The 19,091-nt window shown below is 51.3% G+C and overlaps 1 protein-coding gene across 1 annotated transcript; it reads left to right on the top strand.

The window, feature by feature from the left end:
* The first annotated feature begins 577 nt into the window (after nucleotides 1–577).
* Nucleotides 578–1,588, top strand: LOC123025320 (leukotriene B4 receptor 1-like). The gene has a single exon (XM_044433908.1). It carries the CDS (start codon nucleotides 578–580, stop codon nucleotides 1,586–1,588), a length of 1,011 nt encoding a protein of 336 aa, XP_044289843.1.
* The last annotated feature ends 17,503 nt before the right edge of the window (nucleotides 1,589–19,091 follow it).

Below are 19,091 nucleotides of genomic sequence, written 5' to 3'. Positions count from 1 at the left end.
AAGGCAGCCAGCCGTCTGTGGGAATGATGGCCCAAGACTCCCATCCTCCGTACTCCCAACACATGGCAACGTTTACGCACGTGTGTTCAGGCACAAGCTTTAAGCCTTGCGCATGCGCGCACGCACAAGACCCAGTCACAACTCTCCTAGGTCGTGCCTCCTTCAGCTGTAAAGGAAGAGAAAAAAATTAAAAAGAAAAAGAATGTCTGCTCACAGACTTAAGAGGTATGGGTGTGTGGCATGGTATAAACTGGAGTCCTGCACCAGGAGGGGGTTGGACCCGATGGCCTTGCTGACCCCCTTCTGTCTGCAGTATTCAATGAATCTGTGATCAAGTCAGTCCCTGCTTCTCTTGAACAACAGTCACAGTGAGACGATGCCTGCATGCGTTCATTTCCTCTAAAAGCTGTAACCCCACTTTCAGCAGCAGAGGAAAAGGGATGTAAAACTAATTCGGTCAGAAGCTGTCCTTTCTGGTCCTATTATCTTCCAGTTCCACCACATAAGTAGAGTCATACCCCTTGCAGAACCAGACTCTCAAAGAGCTGGCAAGAGCGAAGAACCACCGTGGGTCGAAATGAACCTGCCTATGGAAAGCCACCACCCCCGGACTTTCTCAGGGATAAGATTTTTGGTGTGCCTCATCCTGAGTTTGTGCTTTGTGATCGGGGTCCCAGGAAACGCCTTGGTTGTCTGGACCATTTGCAGAAGAATGAAGCAAAGGTCCCTGACAGTCATTCTGATCCTGCATCTGGCCATTGCCGACCTCCTGGTGCTCATGACCTTGCCGGTCTGGATTTACTCTTTTGCCCACACGTGGCTCTTCGGCCTCGTGGCTTGCAAAGCCCTGGTGTTTCTCATCTACTGCAGCATGTACACAAGCATCTTCCTGATCACCGCCCTGAGCCTGGAGCGCTACGTTGCCGTCTTTTACCCCTTTGTCGTCCAGCGACCAAAGAACAAGAAGGCCACCCACCTGCTGGTGCTCGGTATCTGGAGCCTCTCCATTGTTTTTGGAGCAACCATCATCCCCTTTCAGGAGACGGAGGACACCGACATGGGCTACCAGTGTGCAGTGCGCCGTTATGACACGGCATCCCAGGAGGTGACCTGCCTGCTCCTGGAGACGGCCGTGGGCTTCCTGATTCCCCTCATCATCATCTCTGTCTGCTATGCGTGCATCAGCAGAAGGATCGGCGGGATGACGGGTCCATTGAAGCGACGATCTTCAAGGCTGATCGCTTCCGTGGTGGCCGTCTTCTGCCTGTGCTGGCTGCCACACCACATCTTTAACCTGATCAGTGTCGTTTCGGTGCTGATAGAAGGCGTGCACTCGGAGATTTATGAGGTGCTGGAGACCCTTTCAGCCACGGGGGTCTACATTGCCGGGTCCATCATCTTCGTCAGCAGCTGCATCAACCCACTCCTCTACGCCTTTGCTGCCAGGAGCTTCCAAAGCAGCGTGAGAGGCACAAAGATGTCCAAGCTGTTTGAACAGGTGAGCCCTTTGCAGAGGCAGGGGGCCACCCGCGCAGTGGCTTGCGGCACAGAGAAAGAGGACACTCCAACCAGCATGGAGGTGGTCTGAGGTGAGTCGAAGGGCAAGGCGGGGGGTCTCTCCCCAGCCTTCCACCCACTGCAGTTGGTTACCTTTACTGGGTAGCTTTCTAAGGACTTTTTAATCTAATACAACATCTGCATCTTTGCAAAAATACAAACTAGCATGCTTCTCTTTCTATATGTTCCCTACCTAACAAGGAACCTGTGTGTTGAATAGGAATAGATCCAGGTATTTGCTGGAAATTTTTTTAAAGAGGAGATTGGCCACTGTACGTTTGCCCCGGTAATCCTAGTGGTGTACTCCAGATGTGTTGTAGAATTCCCATCTTTGTAAAGATGTACAGGAATGAGCTGAGGTTAAGGGTGAGCGCTGAGCTGGCCCTCAACACAGAAGCCATGCCAGGGCAGCCTAGCCAATGTTGGGAAGGCCGGTCTCATCCACTTAAGCCTGCTGTCTCCTCACGCTAAAGAATGTGAAAAAAAGCTGCATTGCGGCTACAGTGTCCTTCCAGCTTCGCCGGCTTCCTACTCCCTGCTTTGCTCAATGTTGGTGGTCCTGGGAGCTCAGAACCTCGCCCTGCACTTTGCAACGTTGCTCCTTTCACTTTTAGGAAGGAGGCAAAGGCGCTGCAACTGGAACTGGGACGGGGGACGGAGCAGCAGCTTTCGCCCGTCGGATTTTATCGCCTTAAGGACCTGCCAGGAAGGGTGTTTGTTCTTTGGAGTCCACCTAGTGAGCCCAACTGCTGGAAGTGCACCAGCCTGTCCTGCCTCTGCCGGGTTGGGCCGCCGCTGCCGGCAGCTTTCCCCACGCCCGCCCACCACCAGGCTTCCACAGAAGGGTGCCTGTGCGCAGAGCCCACAGCTGTGCGTCCTGGTGGCCTCTGGGGACTGCACGCTGCCATCTCCACCAGGGCTCTGCAAGCCTTTCTGCAGCTTTTTTCAGACTGAGGGAAGGGAGCTGCTGCCTGGCAATCAGGCCGGGAGAAGTCCGTGCATTGTCCTGATTCTGCTGCGCTGCGCTGCTGCTCTCTTGGACATCCTGAGAAGAGTGATTTCTGCGCAAAGGACGGGCATTGTGGCTCTACTCCCAGGCCATGGACAGCTTATGACAAGTCCTGGGATTCAGACTGCTGATTGTTTTAAATGGTCTTTGCATGTCAGTGGCTTTTCCAAGTTCTGTTTATGTTGTATTTTAATCTCTTGTAAACCACCCAGAAAGCTTTATCTATTGGGCAGTGTAAAAATGTACTAAATAAATAAATTTGTGTTTACAGATGGCTTTAAGTGTGTGCAAATTCTTAATTTAATAATTTTAATGCGATTTCTATGCAAACCTGGGTCCTCTCCTGCCCTCCCTTTGGGAATTCATACAGTTACTGCACCTGTGCAAGACTACTAGAAAGTTCTTGCTGAGTCTATTCCTTCATGCTCACCCAATTCAGTATAAGAAATTGCCCAGCTTCTCTGAAGCTGGACCTCCCCAGTGTGTTGCGCTGCAGTTTCCATCAGCCAGCACCATCAAGGGCTATGCTGGCTGAGAACAAAGGGAGGTGCAGTCCAACACATCCCTGCTTGAAGCACTGGCACCTGCATTGTCCCAAGTCAAATTGCTGGCTCATCTAGCCCTGTATGCTCAACACAGGCTGGCAGCTAATGACAACATGGCTTCCAATTGAAGTCCTGACCCAATTTAAGGTGTGGTGGTGACCTATACAGCCCTAGGTGGCTTAGGGTCTGGTCCATATGTGCCCACCCGCCCCTTAAGATCTGGGGCAGAGGCCCTGCTCCGGGAGTCCTCCTTGAAGGAAATTAGGAGGGTGACTACCTGGGGAAGGGCCTTCTCCGTGGTGGCACTCCAGTTGTGGAATACACTCCCAAGAGAGGTTTACCTGGCACCATCACTTTATTCTCTTCAGCACCAGGCTAAAACCTTTTTATTTTCCCAATGTTTTAAGTTTTGACTGTTTTAATATGGGTTTTATTGTTGACTGGTTAAGCATTAGACTAGGATGCTGTATTTTATTCTATTTTGTCTTATTGTTAAACCATCCTAAGACCACGGTAAGAGATGGTCTAAAAAAGGTTTAAATAAAAACATGGATCTGCAGGATTTCAGGCAGGAATTTCTTTGCCCTCCCTGTTTAAAAGTTGGCTCACCGCACCCCACAACTGCACAAAGTCTCTGCCTTGCAAACACATGTTAATCCAAGAGAGCTGCAGCAATTCTCTCCTTGGGTCAGAAGCCCAGGCGTTGCCCCTCATGGCCTCTTTCTTCCTCCCAAGAAGTTGAGTCCAGCAGCTCTTTTGTACAGTGCCTGGAGAAGCAGCATTAAATCTGAGCCCTTCTGCATGCAAAGCACCCATGGAAGCCCAGAGACTGGCAGGCAGGGCAGCTGAGGCTCCTCGCCCGCTGGTTTTGAGAATTATAAGAGCTGCTCATGGAGTGAACCGATTCTGGAGAAGACGTTCAGCTCCCATTAAGCTCTGGAGAAGAGAAGGCTCCAAGGGGATCTGTTGGCAACACATAGGTACGTTAGGGGGTGTCCCATGGAGGTGGGTAGAGACCTGTTCTCCCCTGCAGAGGAAGGCAGGACGCGCTCCAACAGAGCAAAGCTCAGGGAACCCAGGTTCCATTTAGATGCCGGGAAGCACTTCCTGACAGTCAGGACCCCGAGGGCGTGGAATGGGCTTCCAAGAGAGGTCATTGAGGCCCCATCGGTGCGGGTGTTCAAGGACAGGCTGGACGTCCACATGGTGGGCATGTCGTGAGCAGAGCAGGCTGGTGCCGGGGGTCAGACTAGATGGCCCAAGGAGACCCTTCTGACTTGCTCTCTTTCTATGTTTCTAAAACAATGGAAGAGGAGCCCCACTGCCCAGGCCTCACCAGCCTTCCCACAAGGCCTGTGCTCTACCTCTGAGATGCTTCCCTCCCTTTTGTTTGCGGAAAGCCGACTCCATTCATCTTCCTTCCAAGTCCTGCCTCTCCTGACCAGCAGTAGCTTTTGCAGTCCTGCCCCTGGAGGCTGTCCAGGTGGTGATGGCCCGCACAGAGCGTGGACCATTCTGCATACAAAACATGCAAGCTGCTGCCCTTCGGCGAGGAGGCCTCCGTCTGTAAAGCCACCGCATGGCGGTGCAGCTGTGCCTGGGCCTGAGGTTAATGGTCAGGGCCCTCTAGCCCTGGAAGCCCCCGAAGGACCACCCAGGGAGCAGGAGCGGAGGGGGCCCCCTGCAAGCAGGCCCACCAGCATACCCCAGCTGTGGTGGCCCCCACCGCTGCCTGCTTTGCTTTGGTGGTTTACTCTGCCAACAACTGCATACGCTTCCATTCACGGGTCGTGCCAGGCTCCCCATTCCCACATCCACACACTCCAGGCATCAGCAGTTGCTCAAGTGCAGAAAACATGTATCTGTGAAAATCAGGGGAAGTTTTAAAATGTCTGGCAACCAACAGGCGAGCTCTCTAAGTCGCCACCGGGGCAGTTGGAAGGGACCACCCATAGCTGTCCAAATGGGGATCTCCAGAGCAGGCTCCGAAGCTGAGTGGGGCCACCTGCTCCCTCCACGGAGCCCGTTCATCCCTGGGGCGCACTCACTGCAAGCTGTGGCACAACCACCGTGACGTATTGCCAGCGTGGGCTGGGGTGCCGCACCCAGCTCCGCTGGAGTAGCGCTTGTTTCATCTAGCCTGCTTTTAGCCGGTTTGCTAATCAGAAGACCATGGGGCACTTTCGCCACGAAACTCCCACAATCCGTCAGGAAGGCTGAGCGAAACATGCGATCAGCGTTTGTTCTTGAGAAATCCTGGTTGGTTTCTAGTCATCACTGCATCGCTTTCCAGGAGCTTGCACACAGACCGCTTTGTCATCTGCTCCAGCATCTTCTCAGGGATTGATGTCAGATGGACTGGTCTGTAGGTCCCAGGTTCTTCTTTTTTCACTTTTTGTAGACAGTGGCCTCTAGCTTCCCAAGTTCCACCTCCAGTCATCCGGGACGTCACCCATCCTCCAGGTTTTCTCAGAGACAATAGACCTATTGCCTGGGCACTTATATTGCATACTGACACTCCTTGGGTATAATTCTGGGAAAGCCATGGGTTATTTTAATGAGATATGCATTGCTTTTATCCCCGTGTTATTTTTAATGATTAGCTTTGTTATATTTTACCCTGATTTTACCTTTGTCATGTTGGGTTTTGAAATGAAGAAACTGAGAAATAGCTAATGTAAATACAAGAAATATATTCCGGGGGGTGGGGAGTTGAGCTACATCATTTGAGGCTTTCCCTTCACCCTCGGTTCTTCTATGGCATGCATGCTGAGTCTGGAGCCTGATCCCAATGATGCCTGATTGGTACCTGGCATTTAACGAGCCCAGTGGCCCAGTGGCCAGACTGGCAAATGTCTTGGACACCTGCCAGCCCTCCAGGGCTTCAGCAGGGCCCACGATTACTAACAGCTGAAAATCTGAAGCCACCATTAAAATTTCCCACAATGCCTCAGGGCAGCCAACGTACCATCCTTCTGGGGCATTGTGGGAAAATCGGAAACTAGTTTCCCAGGTACCCACTGCACGGACTAGGCCAAGAGGGGATGGGTCTGGAGAGGGGCACAGGAGGGCGAGGGCCTGTGAGAGCTCCTCGCCGCTTGCCTCTCCATGCCTTGGCTGCCATGTTTTCCCCCCTGCTCCTCGTAACACCTCTCCAACTGCTGCACAATGAACACTGCCAGGGCTCACAAGGAAGCTTTTTCTTAGCAGGCATGTGGACATAATCTACCAACTTCTGAATTTTCCCCCAGGTTTCTCTCACGGTCACTGGATGGAGGGAACACATTTTCCCAGCAACTGCAGATAGCTCACTGTTGTGATGCCAAGTTTAAGACCTATTTGCATCAAAATAAAAATTAAAAAACCTGCTCCTGGTGGGGATGCAGACTGCCAGAGCTGCTTTGTCGATATGGATCAGTCCATCAGCCTGACCTTATTTTTATTTTTTGTTGTTTGTCTGAGGGGGTTATCGGGACGAGTGTCCTCCTGCAGCATTTCCCGTGACTCTGCGAGTTGTGGAGACTGGCCACTGCTTACGCTGCCCTGAAAGATTAAACTCCTGTGTCAATAATTCTGCACACAGCCATTTCTTGGTTTCTTGCATTCCAAAAGAGAAGCACAGCCAGCAATCTGCTGTCGGCTGAAAAAGCAAACATAGCTCTTTTTTAAAGGACCACAGAATCACGGAACCTGTGCAGCAAGCAGCTGCGCATTGCGTGGCTTGCATGCCATGACAAACCAGCATGCGCGCTCACTTCCTTAGCAGCTGTGGCTTTAAAGGAGTCGTCCATTGTGACCAGTGGTGCCCAGGACAACATCTCAATTTGTCAAATGTGCCACCAGCCCCAAACCCTCTGCTTGTGCCTGACCCACCTGTAATCTTGGACTGCCAGCTTAAACCCCCTTCCCTAGGAGTAGGTCCCTTGGGTTATGGAGAGGCATAGAAGGAGAATGAAATAAAGATTTTTTAATTTTTTAAACTTATATTCCTCTACATTGGCCTGAGGGTCCCCTAAGCAGAGAGAGAGAGAGAGAGAGAGAATCAATAGGGCTAACCTTTGGGGGAGACATCTATAGGAATGGACTGTTAAGCATGCATTTTTAAAGTATTTCAGAAAAAAAGCAGGGGTCCCAATCTGGATCATTTATTTATTAGATTTAGATCCCACCTTTTTTTCTGACAAAGACCGCAAAGCGGCTTGCATCATTCTCCTGCTGCTGCTCACCATCTGATCCCCAGAACAACAACCCTGTGAGGTGGGCTGGGCTGGGGGGTCTGGGACTGCCCACAGTTACCCGATGGGCTCCATGGCTGAGCGGGGACCTGGACCCAGATCGCCCGAGTCCCAGTCCCGCGCTCTCCAGCACTACCCCACACTGGGCCTGGGAGGGGTGCTGTGGGCAACCTGCTTGGTCCAGAGCAAGGGAGGATTCCTGGCTTGGCACTGTAGGGTTGAGAAGTTCTGGGGAACCGGTATCAGGATGAGTCAAGGGAGCTCACACCTTCAGCCAACGGAATGCATGTTGGGAGCAATCCTGTTCCCAGTCACGAACACGGAAGAGATTAAAAATGACAAAGTCACCCAAGGAGCCCTGTGTGCCTGACTCACAACTTATAAAAACATTCTGTCTGTGCTCTTGAAGCTTGTAGTGGGTGGACGTGGCTCTACCCGGCAGGGCTGTTGCAAGATTTGTCTCTGCAGAGGGTTTTCCTGGGTGTTCTCACCAACGAAACAACTGAGGTTCAAGGCAAAGAAGTTTCCCTGTGGATCTGAGTGTATATTCTCATGGGCTGCTAAATTGGGATTCCCTGACAGTTCCCAGCCATGGGAATGGAAAGGACATGTGCTTCCCATTGGAGGGAAGATGGATGTGTGTCAAGACTACTCAGGAGTAGTAACCTTGAGAATGTGTGAACCTGGAGCACCAGGTAAGAAAAGTAGCTGAGCAGCACCCCTTTGCCATTATGTGTACAAAGTCCCACTGAGCAGACTATAAACTACTTTTCCCAGTGCACAAACTTCTTTTCCACCCTGCCTTAAGTTACATGCCTTGCACTCTGGGGTGACTGAGGAAAGATCCTGGCCCTCCTCAGTGTGTTGGTGCTAGAAGAGAGCTCCCTTCTCTCCTCTCCTCTCCTCTCCTCTCCTCTCCTCTCCTCTCCTCTCCTCCCCTTTCTCCAGGCCAAACACACACAAGGCTCCCGCTCTCTCTTCATTTGTGTGCACTTCCCTGATCTTTGTTGCTCTCTAAATCTTTTCCAGTTTGTCTTCATCTTTCTTGAAATGTGGTTCCCAAATTGGACACAGTATTCAAAATGAGATCTAACAAGCTGTGGAAAGAGGAACTAGCATTCCCCGTGATTTGAAAGCGGTACTTCTATTAATGCAGCTTAAAATAGCATTTGCCCTTTTTGTAACCACAGCACATGGCTGACTTGTGAGCTAAGCATCCCCTGTCTTGTAACTGGGCATGTGGCTTCTTTTTCCTAGGGCATTTGTTCCATTAAATCTATATACCTTGGGGTCCCGGACGGTGCAGGGAGCTGGGCCTGATGGCCTTCTTGTCCTCTTCCAACTCTACTATTCTGCGAGTCTATGAGTCATTCTGTTGATTTCACCCCAGTGCTCCAAGCGATGAAGGTCATTCGGAATTTTGTTCCCATCTTCTCGGGGATTCACGATCGCACCCAATTTTGTGCCATGTGAAAATGTGATAAGCCCCCCTCCCCCCGCACCTCCTCATCCAAATAATAAATACAGATGCTGCAGCGCGCTGGGCCCGCAGCGGCAGCCCGGGGCGCCCCACGCGTCACCCCCCCCCCCAGCTTGGACCAGCGCCAGGCACGCGCACGCCCTGGCCGGCTCGGCCGCGCCGGGGGCCCCCGTCCACGGTGCCCGGCCTTGGGCGCGCCCGTGCCTGCCCGCCGGGCGATGCGCACCGCCGCGCTGGCGCTCGTCCCGTCGCCGTCCTCCCGCTCGCCACCTCTCCGGATGAAGCGCCTTGCTCTGGCAGCTGCGGTTGCGAGCCGGGCTCGGGCCGCGCAGCCGGGGCTCTTGCCCTGACATGCAGCGGCCGGGACAAGGAACTGGTCAGGCTCCGCTGCTCCTGCTCCAGAGGAGACCGCTCGGGCGGGAGCGCTTGCCGGACCCACACGCAGGCAAGGGCGGGGGGGGGGGCGGGAACGCTGACGTGGCTGCTGAGGGAAAGAGCAACTCCCCTCCGCGTCTTCCTCGCAGGCGCTGGCGAATCAACTCGCGCGCACGAACGAGCCACGAGCACGGCGGGGAGCAGCTGGGGGTGGCGGCGGTGCCCGCTGGGGCGCCGCACCTCCGCGGGTTCCCGGTGCTGCCTTTCACGCGCCCAGCGGGCTGAGGAGCAGCGGGGCAGCAGTGGGTCGCGCCGCCTCTTTCCGCGGCCATCACGCGCGGGGCGAGCGAGGGGCGGCTGGGGCACCCAGCCCCCGGCCAGGCACAGCCCCTGGCCGATTCTCGCCGCCCCTTCCCGGGCAGGAGCGGCAGCGGAGGGCTCGGCAGAACTCTGCCGCCCTCGCCCAGCACTGGCCGCTGTGCCAAAGAACGGCAGCAGCAGCTGTGCCAGACAACAGGCTTTTCGGAACCAAACTGACCATACTGAAACACCACCGTGGGGAGCAGATGACACGACAGACCAACAAAGGGGAAACAGAGAACTGCCGCTTGTTGTGTCATGTGAACCCAGCCTCTGAGTCTGATTCTGCGTCCAAATTGTGGATCCACCCGATCATTGTTCCATCTAGCCTACTTTTAGCTAGCTTGGTAATCAGGAGATCATGGGGCACTTTGCCAAAAGCTGTGCTGAAGCCAAAGGGAGGTTACCTGATCAAAAAGTGAGATCAGACTAGTCTGGCATGATTTATTCTTGAGAAATCCAGGCTGGCTTTCAGCAACCATGGCTTTGTTTTCAAGACACTTGCAGTATGACTGCTTTATAATTTGATTCAGATTTTTCCCAAGGATTGATGTCAGAATGACTGGTCTTCCTTTTTTCCCTTTCTGAAGACAGAGACATTGTCCCTCATCCAGTCAACTATTCACCCGTCCTCCATTTTTTCCTCAAATAAATGGTGGTCCCGACAATTCTTCTGCAGTCCCTTTCTTGCTCCACTGGGCCCTGGAGATCTGCACTCGGAAATGAGGTTCTCCTTGACCATTTGCTTATCACTCAGACTGCAATCTTGCCCCTTCAGCTTGTAGTTCAGGTTTGCCTGGGAGGTCATATATCCTCTTTTGGGAGAAAACTGAGCCAAGTAGGAACTGAGCCCTTCTGCCTTTTCCTTATCATCTGTCATCCTTTTGCCATCCTCGCTGAGCAGCTGAACCAGTGTTTCTTCCATCCCATCGCACCTTTTTTATGCATGAATCTGAAGAAGCCTTTTCTGTTGCATTTAGCTCCCCCTGCTCACCTCCCCTCATTCTCCGCTTAAGCGTGCCTGATGCCACCCCTGCCATTTTTTGCTACCTATCTGTGCTCCCGCTTTGTGGCCTGGCCTTCTTTCCACTTCCTGTACATGCCCTTTTTGTTTTCAGATCATCTCTATGTTTTTGGTGAAGATCCACTGGGTTCTTCTTTGGTCTACTACCTTTTTTTCTTGTTGGGATTGTTTGTAATCATGCCTTGAGAAGTGTGCCTTTAAAAAAATAAATTCCACCCATCTTGGACTCCTTTTCGCACTTGCCAAGGGACTTTGCTTATCCGTGTTCTTAGCTTATTCAAATTGGCTTACCTGTACACCCTCGGCTACCTTTGGCTTTGTTTCCTTCAGAAGCATGAATGACACCATCACTTCCCCCAGAGTTCCCATAAATGCCACTTTGCCCACTAGGTCTTCCCTGTTGGTTAGACTCAAGTCAAGGATAACCGTTCCTCTGGTTCCTTCCTCCACTTTCTCTAGGAAGAAGTTATGAGCAACACAAGCCAGGGATTTCTTAAGGAGACACGTCTGGCAGAATTTGTCTGCCAACAGATATTGAGAGAATTGAAGTCCCGGTTACAACTGAGAGAATTGAAGTCCCGGAAACATCAGCAATTTGCTTTTCAAAAGTTTCACCCTTGTCTTCACCCCAAGGACCACCCATCCTTGGGGTGGTCAGCAGAAGACCCCAGCCAGCATGTGCCCTTTATTCCTTGCTCTATCTCTGTTAATCCAGATGCTCTCAATGGGGCAACTTGTGCGTAAATGTAATGGTAGGCTCTGGCAAGCATTCCCTTGCAGTCCAAACCACCCCAATTTTGCTGATTCAGAAGAAAAAACAGTCTATTTCAATGAGATTTAGCAGCAGGGAGTTGTTCAAACTCCTGGGACCCAACAGGAGGTGCCAGCGGGAGAGATTAGTCCAAGGGGAGATGTGGGACAGATCGACCCGACTCTGGGAATGTAGAGGATGTATAGCCCCAGGAAGGGATGCTGACAGGGGGTGGCTCCAGTGCAGAACCCCACCCTTTGAGAAGGTGGACCCGGGGGCTCACTGTCAGCACCAGAGAGAAGGCCAACAGGGGCACAGCCAGAGGAATGCAGGCCTGCCCTTTTCCACAGCACGCCTCCTCCTGGAGCAAGACAAGGAAGAGCTCATGAGTGGAGCTTTGGGTAGTAATCACCAGACTGGGGTCAGCAGCCCAATCAAAGCTTCCAAGTCTGACATGATTGCTTCCAAACTCCACCTGGTGGCCTCATCACTCCACATGGATGAGAAGGGAGGGTGGTAGGTTTTATGAACACTGGCAGCCTCTCAGTCATGTCACTAAGCTGTCATCCAGGAAAAGAAACATCTGGGTGACTGCGCTTCTGAGAAACACTTTGGTCAATAAACAGAGAAACAGAGTGAGTCAGAAGGGGTCTCCTGGGCCATCTAGTCTGACCCCTGACTCCAGCCAGCTCCACTCATAACATGCCTACCAATAAAGAACTTTTTGCAAGAAAAGTTGCAAAACTTGACTGAGTGAAGGGAGGAAACCAAGCTCACACCAAAACTGAATGAATCTGTTTTGGAAATTCTTGTAAGTGCCTTTTGCTAACCAACTAATTCCCCAGAATCACAATTTTGCACATTGTGATTCTGGTGCATCTGGTAACATTCCCCTTGCTTTAGAAGATTCACACATGGATCACTGAGTCACCTGTGCCAGGAAGTGTAGAAATATAGGACCCGTTCTGTGCAGAGTCAGAGCCTTGGTCCATACAGCCCAGTATTGTCAACACAGACTGGCAGCAGCTGTCTGGAGTTTCAAGCACAAGTCCCCACTAGCCCTGGCTGGAGATGTTGGGCCATGAGCATGGACCCTTCTGTACGCGAAGCAGGGACTGTAGCACTTGGCTGGCATTGTGACCAATTTCCAAAGCTCCCCTTAGGAGGTTCTCTTAGAACATGTAGGGACTCAGGAACAGTGTGGAGGCAAGACGGGCTGGCCCCTTTTTCCCCTGTGCCAGGGTCCCACCAAAAATCCTCTTCCAGATTGTTATTTTCCCCCATGCACAAAGCAGCGTTAATCACAAGTGAGAAGAGATGAGTGCTGTAGCCTGAATTGCCAAAGAGAAATTTATTCTGTAATGTTTCTTATTCCCCACAATTCATTCTGATTTTGCTTGTGATGGGAAAGGGCGAGCGTCAACTCAGAAGCTGTACCACAATCACAGGAAATCTAATTTAGCCACTTCTCTTGTCCCCTATAGTTTAACCAATTCAAAGCAGATTTTTCCAGGCACGAGAGCTACAAACGGCATTTAGAAACATGGAACTGGAGATTAAGAGTCCAGAAAGAGGGACTGAGTGCCCGGGATGATGCTCAGCACCTCTTCCCACCCTTCCACAGAACCAGGCGAAAGTACCTTGGTCCACTGGCACAGACACTTCCCCTGAGTGTCATTTTTGGCCTTTCCTGGCCCTCACAGAGCTTGTCTGACTTCTGAGCCAGACACTTTGTGCATGAGTAAAAATGCATTGATCCCAATCGCCACCTTGATCCATCACAATATGGATTGGATTCCAACCACCTCTGCCATGGCCAATTATCCACAGGTTGTAACACAAGAGGCCATAAAGAACGACCTGTCTCATTTTCCAGGTCGTCTGCTTGCAATTCATTAATGCACAAGACAGCTCTAAACAAGAGCGCTGTTCTGCTCCTCTAGGATCTTAACCCACCTGAAGTTGGGAGTCTGTTCCCGCCCCCTCCAGCAATTATGTAAACCTACCCAATCTGGCTCCTTTTGGTCTACGTGCAAAGAATTAACAAAAAGGTAACTCCAACCCAATGCAGCGCAATCATGCTTCACCAAGCCCAGTAGCTGCAGTGCACTGGACTAGATCTTCAGGACCCCTTCCCCCAGTTAAAGGATTCCAAAGGCCAACACAAAACCAGTACAAAATAAATGTAAGTACTGAGAAGAGCAACATAAAGCCAATAGGTTGGAAACGTCAGCGATGCGAGTTTGTCATGCCCATAGCTTTGCAGAGAGCTTCCACTCTGTGCCGAAATGCAACCTGCAGCTAAACCAATAGCATCCAGCAGCTTCTGCTGTAGACAAACAAGGCACTCTGGTCATCCCCAGGAAACTCTTGCCAACCTCCTTCCTCTAACAAGCCCCCACCCCTTCTCAAAACTCCAGCTTCCATGAGCAGCTCACAATGCAGAATCAACCACAGATTCTCTTCCTGGGCGGTTCAAGGTTAACAATCCTGCACCACGAGTAGACCACAGTGCAGGGTTCATATGGAATATGCTATAACAGGCCACAAATCAGCCCATGCTTTGGGTTGTTACATGCAAACACGGCCACAGTCCTTTCAATGTCAAGCGAAAACCTTTTTATTTACCCAATACTTTAAGGGTTAGATTTTATTCCCATTTTTACCATACTTTACTGTATCTCTTAATGAGACTGAGCCACAATGGTGGTGGGAGAAATTATTGTTTTGTGCTTTATTGCATTATGGTAGCTGTTGATTGGACGGATGTGTTTTAATTATATGTGTTTTATATGGTATTTTTGATTTGTAAGCTGTCCAGGGAACCTCTGAGCTGATAGGCAGTGAAGAAATGTAGTAATAAAATAAAAAAAATAGACATTGAACCAATACACTGCATTCGTTAGAATATTGGATTTCAGCAAGGGAAAACTCAGTGCAACTCCTTGCCCAACCACAAAGCTCACCCCAATTGCTCAGCTTATTCTACCCAACCAGGGTGTTCAAAGATAGGCTAGACATGCACATGGTAGGCATGTCATGAGCAGAGCCAGCTGGAGCCAGGGGTCAGACTGGATGGCCCGGGAGGCCCCTTCCGACTCGCTCTGTTTCTATGTTTCTATGTTGTCGTAAAAACAAAGTAGGGACTATATTCCTTGTGTTTTCTTTCATGAAAGGACAGAATAAAGCATAATGATTCATAAATACATTGAGAAGAAAACCAGAGTTTCTTAAATTAAGCCTCATGGGTAGGAGAGTACTGGCTCTCCAGATGTGGTTGGACTAAAACTCTGATCCTTAGCCATGCTGATGGGAGTTGGATTCGACAACTTCTGGAGGAACATTTTGGGGTAGGTAACCCAGTGGCCTCCAGATGTTTTGACTGCATTTCCCATGAGCCCCACCCAGCATAGCCAATGGTCATAGATCATGGGATTCATAGTCTGGAGGGCCCCAGCGGCCTCCCACAAAGCAGCAGTCGGAAAGTACTGGGAAGCTTGCCGCCATATTTCCAGGTGGTGGTGAGCCACGCCGCCATCACACTGGCATGTCCCTGGCACCCCTGATCGCCCCCTCCCAACTCCCTTGGGGTCCGAGGCTGCTGTCACTAGCACGAAGCACAGCAGCAGCATGAAAAAGTGCTGGCACAGCACCAACCTGCGGGCTGCAAAAGAACCGGCCCTGATGGAATGAAGCGGCTTTGCATATTTTATATACAGAGGGTGCCAGAAAATGTTTACCCATTTTAAGAAAGGAAAAAACTGTATTAAAATTATAATACTTGATACATACTAATAAAGAAAGAGGAAGACAAGTCACGTTTGACTTCTGCAATTGCAAGAGGTGCTCAGAGTGGGGACCATCAGCATCCAGACACTTCTGATTTCAACGAACTACTCTGTACACATTTTTGGCACCCCGGAATAACCCCACATGTGGCATTTCCCTGCTTCAAGTGATGCAAAGTGCCTGGGGAACTTTGGCTACGGGGTGGTGTAGATGGAATGCAGCCCGTGTTCCTCCCTCCGACCTGCACAGACAGTGCTTTTGGGACGGATGCAAGGGGACCAGAAGCAAAAGGTGCTCCTTTCGCCTTGCACGCAGATGCAAAATCGATGCAGATTCGGGGTGCAGCAACTTTAGACAGGAGAATGGCCTACAGTTCCCAGCATGCCCCAGCTGCCGTCCCAGAGCTGCTCTTTGGAGCGGAGGGAAGGGAGCTGAGGTGCCCCCTGGGCATCATGCAACTTGGCAGGGCTGCCCAGAAGGCCTTGTGTTGCAACTGGCAGGATTCAGGAGGTGCGTTTGGGGCCAGGTGGGGGGACACCCCCCCCCCAGCACAGAGATCAAGCTGCGAGGTCAGAGTGATTCGCCCAGCTTGTGGTTGGGCCTCTCACAAATCCCATGGCCACCGATGTATTCAGAAAATCGTTACCCCACCCGTTTTTTTGCAAACCGCTTACACAGCTTACACCATTCTCCTCCTGCTGCTCTCCATCTTATCCCCACAACAACAGCCCTGTGAGGTCGGCTGGGCTGAGGATTTGTGACTGGCCCAGGAGCACCCAGTGGGCTCCATAGCTGAGTGGAGACTCAAACCCGGATCGCCTGACTCCCAGACTACACTCTTAACCACCGCGCACACACACACATACACACCCCGGCTTTCCAGATGCTGTCTGCCATGCCCATCTGTTAAACATCGTACAGTTAACTAAGGTTTATTGCAGCTGGTACAGCCCATTTAGCATTCGTTTTATTTTATTTTATTCATTTAGCATTGTAGAGGGCCTTTAGCCCTCCAGGGCGTATCGAGAGATCATCTAGTCCAACACCACTCCCCTGCTGAAAGTGCTCTATTTTCCGCCGGGGAGGGCAGTGCAACCGCATCCAGCCTCTGCTTAAAGACCTCCGGCAAAGGAGGACCCCACACCTATCCTGGCTGCCTGTTCTACAGCCAACAGCCCCACACACACTGCTGGGGCTGTTACACATGAGCAAGCCCTTGTAAGGAAAAACTTTTGCTGGATTATAACCAGCAAAGAAACAGCCAGCTCTTTCGGCAGGGCAGGAATCCGTTTCCCCTGCCCTGCACCGCCTGCTTAAGGAGAGCCACTGAAACCAGCCAATCTTGTTCCCATATGAATAGGCAGGGCTGGCAGTTCAAGTGGGCAGATGAAGGAACTTGCCAGCTCTGCCATGAGTTACACTGGGGGGGAGAGGGGGACACAGTTCATTTGGCAGAGAAGCATGTCTTTTTCTCCCCCCACTTCTGCTAATCAACAGAAACTCCCTGGGAACCAGAAGCCCGAAAGCAAACCTATGAAGTCTGAGAACATTTCCCCTCTTGTGTGCAGTGGAGAAAAGTGGCTGCATTAGAAAAAAATTGTGTACAGACCAAATGCTTGTACACAACAGAGAAAGACTGATCCAGCTAGTCCAGTCTGAGATATAATCATCAATTCTGAGTCTTTTGTTCCCAAGAGGATGAAAAGTGGTCAAGTATATCCAGAGACAACTCCTAATGGAACGACTGCTTTTATTCAATCTAATTGCAACATGTGTGTGTGGGTTTCCAGGGCTAGGTCCTCTGACAGCTGTTCATAACATACTAAAGATGGGAGAGTTCAATCTCCCGGATATTAGCTGGGAGACTCACTCGGTGGTGACAGCCAGGTCACGTTGCTTCCTAGAGGCTACAGAGGGAGGGTTTTTCACACAGAGGGTCTGAGAGGTGACGAGGGGGGGAAACATCCTTGACTTGGTCTTGACCAATAGGGAGGAGCTGATGGATGAAGTACAGATTAGGGGAGCTCTGGATGCGAGCGATCACTCCATCCTTTGCTTTGAGATCAGGGGACTGGGGATGTGCAGCAGGTTGAGCACTAGAAGCTGGGACTTCAAGAGGGCCAACTTTGGCCAACTGAAGGCCAGACTGGGGAAAGTCTCCTGGGATGGGTTACTGGAAGGTAAGCGAGTTGAGGAGGGGTGGATAGCACTCAAAAGGGAGGTTTTGGAGGCGCAAGCCTTGAGGGTACCTCTAGTCAGTAAGGTGGGGAGGCAGAGGAGAGTGCCGCCATGGATGTGAAACTAGGTGGTTAGAGGGATTAGACGAAAGAGGAACCTCCATAGGAAATGGGTACTGGGGGAAATAGACAAAAGGGTATACCGGGAGAAGGAGGTCCGTTGCAGGAGGATTCTTCACAAGGCTAAGGCTGATTACGAGCTGAGACTTGCCAAGAATATCAAGAGCAACAAAAAGGGCTTCTTTCAACATGTAAATAGGAAGAGGAAGGGGAGACAAGTGGTGGGACCACTAAATAAGGAGGAAGGAGATCCAGTGACTGATATGAGGGAACAGGCACAGATGCTAAATGACTATTTTGCCTCTGTGTTCTCCCCAAAGCAGGATGGGGGAGATCCGCATAGGAGATTAGATGAGGCTGGGGACTTAGGGGCACAGATTAGAGTCACCCCCCTTGAAGTCGAGGGGCTCCTCAGGGCATTGGACATTACAAAGGCGCCAGGCCCTGACGGGTTACACCCGAGAGTACTTAGAGTTGGCAGGGGTTCTCTCACGCCCGCTGGCCTCCATTTTTGAGGCCTCGTGGAGAACGGGTGAAGTTCCAGAGGACTGGAGGGTGGCATCAGTGGTCCCAATTTTCAAAAAGGGTAGTAGAAAGGACATGGGGAATTATAGACCAGTTAGCCTTACGTCTATTGTAGGAAAAACAATGGAAAGGCTCCTAATAGAGAGAGATCTAGTGATGCTAGATAGGGAAGGGAGGCTGACAGCCACACAACATGGCTTCCGCAAAAACAGGTCCTGCCAGACAAACCTTGTGGAATTCTATGACAAGGTTTCGAGATGGCTAGATGGAGGGGATGCAGTGGATATGGTATACCTGGATTTCAGCAAGGCCTTTGACAAAGTGCCCCATGATATCCTGGTGGAGAAACTGAGGAGTTTTCGATACACCAAGGCACTGTCCGGTGGATTAGGGCATGGTTGACTGACCGAAAGCAGAAGATAACCATTAACGGGGAATCATCGGGATGGCGGCCAGTGACAAGAGGGGTCCCCCAGGGCTCTGTCCTGGGGCCGATCCTGTTTAATCTTTTCATCAGTGACATGGAAGAAGGGGTGAACAGTCTGCTGATCAAATTCGCAGATGACACTAAAACTGGAGCAGTGGCCACAACTGAGGAGCAGGTACTCCAGATCCAAAAGGATCTAGACAGACTATGGAAGTGGGCAGGAGACAACAGGATGGCGTTCAATGTGGATAAGTGCAATGTGGATAAGTGCAAGGCTGGAGAGCAGCACTTGTAAAAGGGACCTCGGGGTGCTGGTTGACTGCAGGCTGAACATGAGCCAGCAGTGTGATGCGGTGGTCAAGAGGGCGAACGCCACCCTTGGTTGCATAGCCAGAAGTGTGGCGTCTAGATCAAGAGAGGTATTACTACCACTCTATATGACTCTGGTGCGTCCGCAACTGGAGTATTGTGTTCAGTTTTGGGCCCCTCATTACAGGAAGGATATAACCAGGTTGAAGTCAGTGCAGCGTAGGGCCACAAGGTTGGTGGCCGGTTTGCAGGGGATCCCGTATGAGGTGAGACTGCAGGAACTGGGTCTCTTCAGCCTGGAGGAGTCTCAGAGGGGATATGTTGGTGACATACAGGTATGTGAGGGGGTGTCACACGGAGGTGGGTAGAGACCTGTTCTCCCCTGCAGAGGAAGGCAGGACGTGCTCC

This window comes from Varanus komodoensis, unplaced genomic scaffold, assembly GCF_004798865.1.
Source record: "Varanus komodoensis strain SLA01 unplaced genomic scaffold, ASM479886v1 scaffold27, whole genome shotgun sequence".
Taxonomy (NCBI): Eukaryota; Metazoa; Chordata; class Lepidosauria; order Squamata; family Varanidae; genus Varanus; species Varanus komodoensis.
The sequence above is the reverse complement of the archived record's forward strand: the minus strand, read 5'-3'. Positions and strand labels throughout refer to the sequence as shown.